We start from the raw sequence: 15,527 nt of genomic DNA, 5'->3' as shown, positions 1-15,527 counted from the left end.
TGCCAGTACCATGCTGTCTTGGTGATCACAGCTTTGTAATATAGCTTGAAATCGGGCAACGTGATGCCCCCAGCTTTGTTTTTCTTTTTCAACATTTCCTTGGTGATTCGGGGTCTTTTCTGATTCCATACAAATTTTAGGATTTATTTAAACAGAGTTTTTAAGAAAATGATGTTACCAAAAAAATAAAAATGATGTTAAAAATGACTAATATAAGACAATGGATACTGGCTTTCTCTAACATAGAGGAAAAAAGGCAAAACTAAAAGTTAATAGTAGGCCTCAAATTCTCTAGAAACAAGATATCTATTCCTAATTGTAAACTATAATTACTATTTCACAAGTATTTCTATAAGAAAGATTATAAACACTGAGAGTTGTACATAATATAAATATCTGTGATTTATCATGATGATTTTTTATATTGCATTTATGGGTGTGCTTATCATTTCACATTGTTGTAAGACAAAATACTTCTATTTCATATTTGGTACTACTTATGAGGTAATACAGTGGTGATGTAGATAACATTAAATGCTACTCTAAATCAAAAACTGAAGAAATTATTGAAGGTATATAAAAGGCCTGTTAGAGAATATACACAGAGTCTCATCTATCACCTACACGACACAATAAATGAACACTCATATAGTATTTGTTTTATTACCCTAGCTGATATACAATATAGAGGCTGAAATAAAAGTGACTTACAAACACATAATCATCTTAGGAAAAATATCCCCTTATTTTACTATGTAATTGTTATCACCATGTCATTTTACACAAAAGCATTTCTTTAAAGATTTTATTTATTTATTTACTTATTTATTTTAGAGAGAGGGAGAAAGAGCACATGCGAGCAGGGGGGCGGGGGCGGGAGGAGAGAGAACCTCAAAAGGCCTCCGCGGGGCTAACACATGACCCAAGATCACAACCAGAACTGAAATCAAGAGTCGGATGCCCAAATGACTGAGCCACCCAGGCACCCTACACAAATGCATTTTAAGTTCAAAACACCTTTTTAAAATGCAAACCTTTCATTACCGTCTCTTGTTCTTCTGTTGTTCAGCCATTTGTTCCAACAGTTCTAGTCTATATTTCTCTTTCCTTTTCTGAGTAAGTTCTCGATCTTCACTTCCTAGAAAGTGGTAAGGAAAAAAACGGTTTTAACTCTTAAGCAACATCTGCAACTGGAAACTCGAATTTTTAAAAACCTCCATTTTTAGTTATATCAAAGAGTAATTAACTGCATATGCAGAAAATATAAAAGGTAAAATTGTATATTACCTCTTCAATTAATTTCATAATTTATGAATATCTTCTATTTGTCAATCACAAGACATATTACGCTTTCCCAAATCTCTAAACTTAGTCAAAAACCTTAAATAATACTCTAGGGGTGCTTGTGTGGCTCAGTCAGTTAAGCGTCTGACTCTTGATTTCAGCTCAGGTCATGACCTCAGGGTCGTGGGATCCAGCCCTGCATGGGGCTCCACACTGAGCGTGGAGCCTGCTTGGGATTCCCTCTGCCCCTCCCCACCTCCTGCATGCACACTCGCTCTGTCTCTAAAAAAATTTAAAAATTAAAAAAAATTTTTTTAAAAAGAGAATACTCTAATAATCCCCATCCCCATTTTTCTAATAATTGGGATAATATCACCACTAATAACTCCTACAAGCCCCTTAAATTTAACAACTGTGTCCAAAATGAACATTTCAAAAGCAATTGCTCTTGTTTTCTGTTAACTCAAGCCTCAAAACCTCATATAACTTTAAGTGCGCATTATCTCTTACTCACTTCATATACAGATCCTCTTTCTAGTCTCACCACCTTTAACCTCGAATAGGACCTGTCTACATTTCACCTATATTGCAGCAATAACCTCCTAATCAGTCTCCCTATTCCCCCTCTCTGCTCCAATACACCCAGCATACTTAATGTACGATTAACTGTCTTAAAACACAACACTAATTATCCTTGCACCCTGCCCAAAGAACTTCAGTGGTTACCTCAGTTCTATAGAAAAAAATATAAACCTCTCACCTGGGTATCATGCGAAAACCGAGTTGTGCAAACAGTTTAGATCCACATTAGATCATTATTACTGCCCTTTTTTTTTTTTTAACTTACAGGTGATTTAGTGATTACTGTGATTTTTTTTTTTAGACTACAGTTGACAATGTTACATTAGTTCCAGGTGTACAACACTGATTCAACAAGTCTTCACATTATGCTATGCTCACCAGGAGGGTAGCTATCATCTGTAACCATATAATGTTTTTATAGCTTCATTGACTACATTCCTTATACTGTGCCTTTTATTCCCACGACTTATTCATTCCATACCTGAAAGTCTGTATCTCCCACTGCCCTTCATCCCTTTTGCCCATCCTCCCACCCTGCTCCCCTCTGGCAACCATCATATTGTTCTTTATATTTATAGGTCTGATTCCACGTTTTTGTTTATTCATTTGTTTTTTTAGATTCCACATACTAGTGAATTCATATGGTAGTCATCTTTCTCTGACTTATTTCACTTAAGCTTGATACCATCTAGGTCCATCCATGTTGTTGCAAATGGCACACTCATCCTTTTTATGGCTGTGTAATATTCCATTATCTGTATATTCCACTTCTTCATTATCCATTTGTCAACTGATGGACACTTAAGTTGCTTCCATATCTTGGCTACTGTAAATAATACTGCAGTAAACATAGGGGTACATATATCTTTTTAAATTAGTGTTTTCATTTTCTAGGGGTAAATACCCACTAGTGGAATTATTGGATCATATGGTCATTTCTATTTTTAATTTCTTGAGGAATCTCCATACTGTTTTCCACAGTGGCTATACCAATTTGCATTCCCACCAACAGTATTTGAGAGTTCTTTTTTCTCTATATCCTCACTGATATGTTATTTCTTTTCTTTTTTCATTTTAGACATCTGACGAGTCTAAGATCTCATTATAGTTTTGATTTGTATTTCTCTGATGATTAGTGATATCGAGCATCTTTTCATGTGTCTGTTGGTCATCTGTATGTCTTCTTCGGAAAAAATATCTATTCAGGTCCTCTGCCCATTTTTAATCTTTTTTTTGGGGGGGGGGTTGAGTTGTATAGGTACTTTATATATTGTGGATATTAACCACTTATTGGACATATCATTTGCAAATATCTTCTATTCAGTAGGTTGCCTTTTCATTTTGTGGATGGTTTCCTTTGCTGTGCAAAAGTTTTTATTTTGGTGTAGTTCCAACAGTTTATTTTTGCTTTTGTTTCCCTTGGCTTAGGACACATTTCTAGAAAGATGTTGCTACATTTAATGTCGGAGAGAGTACTGCTTGTGTTCTCTTCTAGGATTTTTATGGTTTCAGGTCTTACACTCAAGTCTTTAATCCATTTTGAGTTTATTTTTGTGTATGGTGTAAGAAAGTGGTCCAGTTCCATTCTTTTACATGTAGCTGTCCAGTTTTCCTAGCACCATTTATTAAAGAGATTGTCTTAAAAAAATAAAAATAAAAAATAAACTGTCTTTTCCCATTGTATGTTCTTGCCTTGTCATAGATTAATTGACTATATAAGTGTGGGTTTATTTCTGGGCTCTTTATTCTGTTCCATTGATTTCTGTGTCCATTTTTATGCCAGTACCACACTATTTTGATTACTACAGCTTTGTGGGCCTATCTTGAAAGTTGGAATTGTGATACCTCCAGTGTTTTCTTTCTCAAAATTTCTTTGGCTATTCTGGGTCTTTTGTAGTTCACTACAATTTTTAGTATTATTTTTTCTGGTTCTGTAAAAACTTCTATTAATATTTTGCTGGAATTGCACTGAATCTGTAGATTGCTGTGGGTAGTATGGACATTTTAATAATACTAATTCTTCTACTGGTGCCTGGGTGGTTCAGTCAGCTGAGCATCCAACTCTTGGTTTCAGCTCAGGACATGATCTCAGGGTTGTGGGATCAAGTCCCACATGGGGCTTCACACTCAGTGCAGAGTCTGCTTGAAATTCTTTTCCTCTTCCTCTCCTCCCCCTCGGCCCCTCTACGTGCCTGCACACTTGTGCGTACTCTCTCTCTCTCTCCCCACCCATCCCGTGTCTAAAATAAATAAATAAAATCTTTTAAGAAAAATACTAATTCTTTAATTCATGAGCATGGAGTATCTTTCCATTTGTTTGTGTCCCCCTCAATTTCTTTCATCAATGTTATCATTGTATATCTTAATGACACAAAATAACCTCCTAATCTAGATATGCATCATCTGAACACCACACAATCACTGGATATCAAAAATGCAACTGAACCAGCAATTTCTCTACTACCTTAATCATTAGTCTGCCTACCATCAGTGAACACAGAGCATCTAAGTGTGCCCATTAAGCATAGATGTCAGCAACAGTGAAGCTCTCATAGGAGTAACATGAATTACATTAAGCTTAATAATGTTTTATGTCAAAGTAGACTGATCCATTCTGCTTCTGATCATGACGGAGTAATAAACACAGAATTTAACCTCCCACCATAAAAAGAAAATAATAAAAGTAGGCAAAATATGAAATAAGTGTTTTTCAGACACTGGACAACAGGTAGCACAGGACTATAATAACTGAGAGTAGGAAAATTAATGAGGTAAGCCCTTTTAAGCACTGCCACTTCTGCCTGAATGCAATTTCCAGACCATGGGTACAGGGAAGGAGAACCAAACAAAGCCAGGAAACTAAGCAAATCAGATAAAGATCAAAATTCAGGAAGGTTAAAATATCTGGAAGTTTAGGGCAAAGATTCAAAAAGAAGCATAAAAAGAGCTTCAGGAAAAAAAAAAAGAGAGAGAGAGAGCTTCAGGGGCACCTAGGTGGCTCAGTCGGTTAAGCGTCTGACTCTTGATCTCAGGGTCATGAGTTCAAGCCCCACGTTTGGCTCCACTCTGGGCACAGAGCCTACTTAAAAAAAAAAAAAAAAAATCTGTGGCGGGGACCCTTCAGACTTTACTGTGCACTGTCTATAAATGGGCAGGATAAAATTCCATTAGGCTGGACAAAAAGCTATGGAGAACACAAACTGAAAAATTCTCGGACATCCTCAAAATAGAGAGAAATTCCAGCTTCAGCCAGCTGTAGGAGTTCTCAGTGGTCTCCTAGGGTATTCAAGGAAGACACCCCCAGAAAGGTCATTTGATACTAACAGGGCTGGACTGTCCCTATGAAGAAGGCTACTCTAAGATCTAAGATGTCCCTAGCAAAGCTTAAAATAAAAAAAGATTAGTTCTTAAGTATCAGAAAAATGTGACTGTGGTAGGCAAAATTCTAAGACAGACCCCATGTTCCCTGCCTTCTGGTGCTGATTCCCAGTATACACCTCTCCCCTTGGGTAAAGGCAGGACCTATGACTTGCTTCCAGCCAACAGAATATGGCAAAGGTGAAAGGAATTTGCTGATGTGATTAAGGTACCAATTCCAGATCAAAATTCAAGTCTGAATTAATCAAAAGGGAGATTATCTTGGGTGGGCCTGATATAATCAGGCAAAAGCCCTCCCTGAGTTTAAAGATTCTCCCTATTGGCATAATAAAGTTAGCAGCCATGGTAAGGAAGCCCACGTGGCAAGAAACAATGGATGGCCTCTAAGAACTGTGTGCAGTCTCCACTTAACATCCAATAAGAGAAACCAGGGCCCTTAGTAATACAGCCACTAGTTATTGAATTCTGCCAATAATGTGAATGGGCTTAGAGGTAGATTCTACCCCAGTCAAGATTCAAATAAAAACAGCCTGATTGACACCTTGAGGTCGTCAGTTCAAGCCTCATGTTGGGCACGGAGTTCACGTTAAAAAAATCAACTGGATTTAATAAAACTTAAAAATACAGAAGTATATTTTTAAAAAATAGATTGATTGATTGATTTGAGAGGGAGAGGGAGACTCTCAAGCAGGGGGAGGGGGAGGGGTTGAGGGAGGGGAAGAGAGAGAATCCACAAGGAGAACTCCCCAGCTGAGCGTGGAGCCTGACACAGGGCTTGATCCCAGCACTCTGAGATCATGACCTGAACCAAAACCAAGAGTTAGCCATTCAACTGACTGAGCCACCCAGGTCCGCCCCCTACCTTTTTTTTTTTAAGATTTATTAAAAAATATACATATTTTTTAAAAATAGGAACATATTGAGGAAGAAATAGAAGCTGATATTAAAAAAACGGGGAGTTCTACTTCTACTTAGCAGACAGCTACAACAAAATACTGCTCAAACCCTACAATGGAGAAAAAGCTCATCATCTATAAAACTGTAACTTTTAAAAAGTCCATCAGAGTTGAGGTTATAAGCAACCAGATAAAGTGAATTCCAAAGGTTATAAAAACCAATCCAAAGAGAGATGAGATAATCCAAATTGTTTTACCTTTCCTAGAGTATGGAGAAGTAGGTGGCTGCCTTAAAAGGAGGTAGGAATAGCTGCAATGTTGCTGAATTCTTAAAGGCTTTCGGTGGGCTAGAGTAACAACGTAGATTCTCCGGAAAACCCAGACACAAGAGGAATTTACACTCACTTCTCCACCTCCATCAGATGTTTATGATAGAAATTGGAGATAGGACAACACGAGACAAAGGGACCATTCTGAGGCCAAATAATACTGCATGCCTTCCAGATCCTTCTTTCATACAAAACAATGGCCATAATCTACTGGTTGAAGAGCAGAAAACCTGCTGGACCCAGCATTCTGCACTTATATAAGGTGAGGTCCTGTTACTGTTAGGGGAAGGGCAGGAAATTCTCACACAAGACCCTCCACAAACGTAAAGGAAGAGTTTGGCTACCATTCTGGGAAGCATCATGAACACAGAAAGAGACTCATTTCTGAGAACCAGATGCACAGGATCAGCTTTGCACCAAAGAACAAGCAACAGCAATCACTCTGTCAGAGTCAAGCAGGTCCTGCTGAAAACTGAAGAGGTGCAGTCACACTAAGAAAATCCCTCCAGCACTCCAGGCCCCACACTAAGAACAAGGTAGTCAGAGAATTTAAAACTTACTTCAAAGCAAGTGGTAGAAGAGTTGAAAATCATTAAATATGCACAAGACATGAACATCACTACCAACCAACTGATCTACTTGACATTTATAAACCACTACATTCAACAACCATACAATACACATTCTTTCAATTACAAGCTAAAAATTCACCAAGATAAACTATATTCTGAGCCATTAAAAATATTTTTTAAATTCAAATTTGAAATAATTGAAATTATACAAACTCTTTTCAGACCATAAGGGAATTAAACTAGCAGTCAGTAATAAAAAGACAGGAGGAAAATCCCCAAATACTTGAAAATTTAAAAGCGTACTTCTAAATAATCCATGATTCTTTTATAAACCCCACAATATATTGTTATTTTTGCTCTAAGTAGTCATTGTCTTAATTTTTAAAATAAAGCAAAAGGCTCCAAATTAGGTCCTTGGGGCAAAATTATAGGAAGACAAATTTCAGTTCAATTGAAATAAGAATTTTATAACAATCCGATAATGCTACCTCTGGAGTTCCCTATGGGTCCATACACATACTGGCTGGGGAAAAAAAAAAAACCCATGAGATAAATCACTGGATTAAATGACTTTAAATGGCTTGTTCCAAGCATCAGAGTCTATTATCTCACCAAATATTCATCCATAATTCCTGGATTGCAGTAATGGTAAATTTATGCCATTCAAGCTTAAAATGTTAGGGTAGAGTAATCCATTTATTGATAAAATTATTTGTCAGGGGACTCTGAACAAAGAAAGCCATTTCTCCAATTTTTCATGTTTAACAAGATACATCATAAGAATGAAGCCCTTACTCTGACTGATAGGTTAAACTGGTAAATTCTCACTTAAAGACATTACATTAGAATAAAACTCTAAGGGCGCCTGGGTGATTTGGTTGAGCAGCTGACTCTTGATTTTGGCTCAGGTCATGATCTTGGGATCGAGTCCCACATCAGGCTCTGATCGTGTTCTCTCCCTGTCTCTCAATAAATAAATCTTAAAAAAAAATAAATAAAACTCTAGTTGCTATGTCCTATTTTCTCATAATAGCCATTTCAAGGAAACAAAGATCTGAAAATATCATGCAATTAAATATCTCTAAGCCAAGATTTAAAATTACTGACTGCTTTCAGGTTGAATGAATCTAAACTTTTATCCAATTTCCTCACATACTTCACCTGAAACCTAATTTCAGGTCATTTTTTCCTAATAGTTTTTACACAGAAAACAGACCACTTTTCTATTTAAAGTTATACATAGGAAATAAGTAAGGCTCTCTCTTCACACTGTTTCTGAAATTATGACAAGTAGCAAATCAACATTCTTATATTAACCAGCGACCTTCATTTCTGATAAAATAAATAGAGAATCTGGATTATGATCATGATTTGAACAAAACATCTTCTCAGAAACTACCTGGAAAAAACACAGGAAGGATGTTTACCAAGGGATAAAAAGGTTTAGTTCAGGGAAAATAAACTTAAAATGTAAGGCAGTTCTATACTAGCTAAAGAAGAAAAAGAAGAAGAATGAAGAAAAACTATTGCATATTAAAACGGAATATAAGAAATAGTCACACTACAACAAAGTTACTGAAATTAATATTGCATTTATCATCTATAGAAAGCTCATCACTAAAGTTATTCCACTTTAAAATTATAATCGGAGCTATACAATACATTAAATGTTTAGCATAGAGTCTATCACAAAGTAAGCACTAGATAAGTTTTCTATTATTAGTTACAGTAGTATTAATGACAACACTGAGTTCTCACTAAAGACCTTTTCTCTAACAGTCTGCAAAAGTTTAATCAACTGAAAGTTTTGTACATACCAAAGAGCATTCCTGCAAAAGGACTACAGATCTCTCGGTTAGATTTGGATGGTTCATTGTCTCGAGCACTAAAACAAAAAACAAAAAGAATTAGAACCCAAATGATTTTCAGGTAACAAAAATTTAGAGTAAATTGAAGGTATGAGTTATGGGCCTTTCAAAGTACTATGGACACTATTTCTAAAGTCGGAGTAAAATCATAGCATTTTTTCTCTTTATACAGTGGGACCTCGATATATTCACGCTCTATAAATATATAACCTTTTTCTTCAGCTTGCATCAATGGCTCTATAGAGTCCCAATAAACCCTTTTTTCATAAGAACAGTTAATCCAGTTAGGAAAAAGAATATTAATACACATAAATCCTAAAAAAAGAAGAGAAAGGAGATACCCATTCACACATTTGAAAAAGATCATCTCTTAAAAACTCCTTCCTTAAAATATAGAAATAAGGGGGGGGAAAAAAAAAAGACAACTCCCTCAAAGGAAACCTAATCAGACCCAACAGCAAATTATCTTATCTCAAGCACTTCTATATATTACTTTACTTCAGAGAAAACAGACACCTTTCCTGACATATGACATTATTATCTTCAATATACACTATAGATTCGGAACCGTTTATTCTTCTGTACAATATAAGAAAGCCACCAAAATGATAAAAACTATCAACAGAAAGAGAACATGAACATAAAGTACATATAATTTGTTCTTTTCATCATGACAGAATTATTATGAGTACTAATTCTACAAAGTAAGCATAAAAGTTACCTACTCAATAAGCTGAAAATAAAATTTTTTTTTTCAAAGGAAAACTCACATTGCAGGAACATTTTCAATTTATTTCCACTTAAGTTATATCACTCCCGTAACTCTATTTTATTGATTTTTAGTCCATTAAACTACATGCTTATTTCTCCTTTCATTATTTCAAACAAATTTATATACACTTTACAATTATAGGGACATATTTGGAACACCTTGGCACACTTATAATCAAAACTTGCTGTTCAAAAGAATGCTGTCAAGTACTATAAATTCTTGTTTAACACCATTCTCTCCCTCCTCCTTTTTTCCCTTTAATTCTTTTCTTATTAAATAAGGAGAGCTGTTAACATACTATACCTTTTTACTTATTCAGTAAGCCAGTTTTAGTAGGTACTGTTTCACAGTGTAAGGACTGAAGGGCAGAATTTATATTACATACTATACCTTTTCTTTCCAGCAGATGAAATGCGTATGTTTGACTGTTCTGTGACATCACCACCTTGCTCCATAGGAGGTACGTCCCCTCGTCTGTTCCCGTACATCCTTAAAAACACATTAGCTTATAGAGCTTGTTCCACATACAGTGGACCTTCTGATATCTCTTTGGTGTTTTTACATTTGATATTAGAAATGTTAAAGGGAACAAAGAGTTATAATGAAGTTTTACTGCAAACACATTCAAAAATTAATTTGAAGGAGATTTAATTCAAGTATGATTTGCTGGTTAATAAGAGAAACTGAGAGTTTAGATTCAATAGTCTTTAAAACAAAAGGTTATAAATTATTTCAATATAACTTCTAGAAAATTTTAATTTCAAAACTCTGCATATACTAAGACTTTATCATTCATTTAATTCAAAGAATTAATTAGTACCTTCTACATGCCAAGTACTATTTTTCCTAGGCACTGGATATATGAACATGGTCCTTGCCCTCATGAAGATTACTGACAAATTTCACAATGAGATCTCTTTTTTAAACAAAATTCATAGATTCTGGAAATTATTTCACTGCATATGCAAACCTTTTTAACTTAAAAATATAGCAGCTGTCTTACCAGTAAATTAAACCAAATGTGGCAAGGCACAACATTTGCTAACACTGTAAATCACATGAAAGAATAAATATTAGCAACAGGTGAACAGAAAACATTATAAACAAATAGTCTAATACATTGGTAAAAATGATCACTTTACTCACAAGGTCATGGACAACAAAAAAGAAAGATCAGAATGTTTGTTGTTTTTTTTTTCCTTAAAAATCCTTATCAGAAAATAATCTTAAAATTTTTTCAATTAATCTTTTTTTTTTCCCCTTGGCAAACATTGATTTCTTTAGCATAATTCCTCATACCAGAGAAACCAACATGACTTTTCACACCAACATTTATCAGCATCCATGAAAATCAGCATTTCACAAGTCATATTTCTTCATGTGGCTGTTAAAAAATTATATTTTCTCTCAAAAGGACTATTAGAAATATGGCTGTTAAAGTATTATTCAATATTGTAGGTGAATTTCATTTTCACATTATGAAAAATGGCAATTTTTAGAAGAAAAACTTCTCATTCTCCACAGAGCTAGCACAGAAGTCTTTCCTCATTTGTGTCCATCACACAAGCCACTGTCAATATTATCTGTGGAGAAAAGACTATCCAGAATTGTAACCTTCACCATATCTGACCTGGCACGACACATAAAATAGCTTCAATTTTTTATCCATATCTAGAACAACAGAACCCTCCACAAGCCCTTTCAAAAAGGAATGTCAACTTATTTCAATTTATCAAAGCAGAGCTGGTTTTGTATCTAAAACCTATGTGCTCAAATCTGTTTTAAACTGACACATCAGTTTAGTGTCTCTCATTCCCTATTTCTACCACTTAAAGAACTGGTAAATATAAACTCAAATTCAAATTTGTAATTAATAATGCCAAGCAACCAGATCTAGTTATACTTGTCTATATTAAATATGCATGAGCAGGAAAGAGTTAACAGCACAGGCCTAAAATTACCTATCCTTAGAAATACCTATTTGGAAGGCTGGCCCTTGGCTGGCACCTGGGAACATAGATTTTTTCTGCGGGGTGGGGGGGGGTCCCTACCATTCCCAGGACTGATAAAGAGTGGCTCACTGTACCTAAACTGTTTATACAAACAATATAGTTTTTGCTGAACATCTGCTTTCCTTCAAGAAGTTCAGAATTTTCATATATCCTCAAAAAAGGGTGCCTATGTGACCAGCCCCCAATAAAAACACTGCGCACTGACTCTCTAATGACCTTTCCTGGTAGACATTTCACCCATGTTGTCACAATTCAATGCTGGAGGAATTAAGCATGTCCTGTGTGACTCCCCTAGGACAGAACTCTTGGAAACCTGTGTCAGCTTGCCTTCAGACTTTGTCCAAGCCCCTTTTTCCTTTGCTGATTTTACTTTGTATCCTTTCACTGTAATGAATCATACCCAGGAATATAACTATATATACAGGAAGTCTTGTGAGTCCTCCTGATGAATCACCAAACCTGGGGGTGGTCACCTATGACCCAACAGACAAAAGTAAATGTGTTGATGTGGTAAAGTGGTGCCTCAACAAATCAAAGTTTTCAAATACGGAGAAACTTAAAGTTACATTTAAATTAAAGTTATATTTTTAAAAACATATCTTGTGATTAAACCAGAATTAAAGGCTACTTATTATATACAAAAATTCTTTCTAAAATTTATCCAAGAGTTTGTGACTTTCTGCATTTTCAGTTAAGTTCTCTAAAAGCAAACATTTAGACTTGCAATTCTAGCTTATCTTTATGCAGTTGTACCCAAAGTATGCTATATCCAAAGCATCTGTATTAAAAAATGTTTTATAGGTTCTTCAGTATATAAAGCTGTTGTAATAAAGTAAGCACCATAAACACAAAAGGTCATTTTCAAAGTCCATTCTAAATTAAAGAAATTTAAGAAATTATTATGTGTAAAGTCTAGGTCTCATTGCTAAATTCTATAGTCAAATCACAAAGATTTCCTAACGAACCCCTCATAGGGAATATAGCTTCAGGTATACCCTTTCACTAAAGGAAAAAAAAATTCATTAACAAAACTATAAAAGTCCCCTCTTGTCACTGATAAAAATCAAAATCTTGTCACAATAAAATCAAGACTAGAGAAATGTTTAAGAGGCCAAAGAAAAGGAGAGATGAACATTTCACTAAAAAGGATAAAATAAAATCTTAAGGCATCCTATTTAATTTTATGGAATGACTCATGATATGACTATGCTTACTTTGTTAAATCAATGAAAAAATTACTATTTACAGAGTCCATAAATATTTTTTTAAGTTTACTATTACATTAAAAACAAAAGCAAAAAAACTAGAGGGGAACCCAACAAGCTGTGAGGCCAAATTACAGGATGGCAAGTAAACTACCTTATTTCTTATTAAAATATCCCCATAATTATAATGGAATTTCCTTCATTTATTGAACTTTTTTTCATATTTCTAATAAATTTAGCATTTAATCACTAATAACTATCCCTGTTAGTTCACTTTAACAACTGTTATGGTGGTCTTACAATTTATTTTAGAAACCTTTACTGAGGGGTGCCTGGGTGGCTCAGTCAGTTAAGCGCCCAACTCTTGATTTTGGCTCAGGTCATGATCTCTAGGTTGTGAGATCGAGTCCTGCAGTGGGCTCTGTGCTGCTTAAGATTCTTTCTCTCCCTCTGCCCTTCCCCCGACCCCACACACACTTGTTTGCTCTGTCTCTTTAAAAAATAAAAAAAAAAAGAAAGAAAGAAGCCTTTACTAAGACAATGAGGTTCTCCAGGAAGACAGGAATTGATGAGAGCCAATATGTTTTCATCATTTCTATCTCATCTCTTCAATCGTCCCAACATTAAGGGAGGCCAACAAATGGTAATAGCCAAAAGTAATGAACTCACTAAATGTCTAACAACCTGATTCTAATGAAAGTCCAGGAGTTCAACTTGGGTCCAGTTTGTCCCTGAGAAGTCCTTTCTGTTTAGCTATAAAGTCAGTACCAGATTAAAACTATCCCTGAGACCCAGACCCAATCTATCCCAATATTCTATGGCTTTAAATCCATAGATTCGCTTACCACACCTCAATCCACTGGTTTTGTCAGAAAGAGACAACCGCAAAAAAGAATTTGCTTTCTTTGACATACCAAATCAGATTTAACTGAAGTAATAAAATAACTGTAAATGGTTTCACCATCCTACTATCAAAAGAAAAAAAAAAGTTACAGGTATGTTAAATGGAAAAAGCTTTTTCTCTATCTCTATTTCCTGGAAGACATGGGTCAATAACTTTAATTAGATTCAAACCTCAATGCCCAAAGAAACCAGCTATAGGCTAGAGGCCAAGTTTATTCTAAAAATTAACACATATGTCTAACTTCCAAAAAAAATTATTCTCTTACAGAAGAAAAGCAAATTTTCTAAAAGCATAGGTTTTTCCAGCTAATTTAAATATAAACGAACTCCTAAGTGATAATGAATAACTTATCTTTTTTCCTTAACAAACCATAGAATCAAACTACTTCAGAAATAAATTTACAATGTTTATGCTATCAAGAATACCACATCATAAAAATAAAATTTACCATCTGTTGGTCCTAGATTCATAAAGCTCACAGCAAGGAAGAACCAAATTCCTCCTTACTTAAAAAAAAATCATCTAATTCATAAAATGGTTACATCACCATGTTTTCATATTAAGAATTTCTCTAATGTGAATGAATTCTGCTATTAGAGGTACTCTCCTAGATGTTAAAAGAAAAATACTGAGCTGTTAGCCGTGGATCACCATTTTTCTCACTGTTTTCAGTTGTTTCACAATTATATTTGCTTTAATTCAGTAACAGTGTTTTTCTAATACCAAGCCCATCTTTAAAATGGAGAAAAAAGCTAGTATTACAGAGGCCCTTCCAGAAATAAATGAAAATTACTATGTATTAGAAAAAAAGCAGTATTAAATAACTCAAGTTCTAATGAGCCATTTCTCTTCTTTTACATTTTACATATTAAGCATGCACATTTCTTAGAACGTCCCACACTAAGTAAGCATGTACTCATCTATGTGGCTAACATACAGATTCTAATTTCAGATGGAATGTTATTTCAGAATTTTATTAAATAACTCTTAAGATTACAAACTTAACAAATATCAAGAGTTAAAGAGAATGGAAGTGGTAACTGCATTAATCACATAAAAACTTTTAAAAAGCATTTTTTAAAGCTAAAAGTTTCTTTTACTCATTAACATCGGTTATCAAGTAAACACAGTAAAGTAATATATTAACTTCTACAGGTCAAGTTAATAAATAATAAAGACTAGGATGACCACATTTAAAAAGAACCTACAAATCAAAGTACTATGAAATACACCATTATATTCAACTTCTAAAAGCTCCTAAAACATAAACTTTAGTCAAACTGTAAATATTTATAAATAAATAATAAACACACACGCATACACAAAGAATGCAAGTATAAAGCAAAATGTTAACTACCTTGTTAATTATTTAAAAACACTGGTCAGTGATTAATGATGAGCTCAGAAGTATAACATCATTCCTGGGCTTTAGCTTTCCCATATTTAAAGTGGGCAAAATAGTTCATTAACAAATACATTATCATACATGAAATTGTTTATGTGGTAATTAGAAAAAAAGTAAGACCAAAAATATAAAACTCAAAATTGTTTAAAATCAAAACTGGAATTTATCACATGCTTTTAGAAGAAAAAAAGAGAAACTCACAAAAATGAAGGAAAATTAATTTTGTACTTCTCACAATCAGTTATAATTATTTTTTATCAAGAACTTTGGGTTAAGATTACAATATACCACGAATAAATGTTTAGACAAAAAGCAAGGAA

The 15,527-nt window shown here is 34.4% G+C and overlaps 1 protein-coding gene across 1 annotated transcript in view; it reads right to left on the bottom strand.

Moving 5' to 3' along the window:
- Window positions 1-15,527, bottom strand: part of CSPP1 (centrosome and spindle pole associated protein 1) — a 117,397-nt gene that overhangs the window by 55,483 nt on the left and 46,387 nt on the right. The window contains exons 9-12 of the mRNA XM_081817125.1: window positions 10,072-10,170; window positions 8,859-8,926; window positions 1,042-1,138; window positions 668-691 (exon numbers count right to left, since the gene is read on the bottom strand). Of these exons, the coding sequence (XP_081673251.1) occupies window positions 668-691; window positions 1,042-1,138; window positions 8,859-8,926; window positions 10,072-10,170 (288 nt within the window). The remainder of the gene's footprint in view (window positions 1-667; window positions 692-1,041; window positions 1,139-8,858; window positions 8,927-10,071; window positions 10,171-15,527) is intronic.

This window comes from Leptonychotes weddellii, chromosome 4, assembly GCF_054177405.1.
Source record: "Leptonychotes weddellii isolate Sample4059 chromosome 4, ASM5417740v2, whole genome shotgun sequence".
NCBI lineage: Eukaryota > Metazoa > Chordata > Mammalia > Carnivora > Phocidae > Leptonychotes > Leptonychotes weddellii.
Note: the sequence above shows the minus strand (reverse complement) of the source record. Positions and strands in the feature narration are given on the sequence as shown.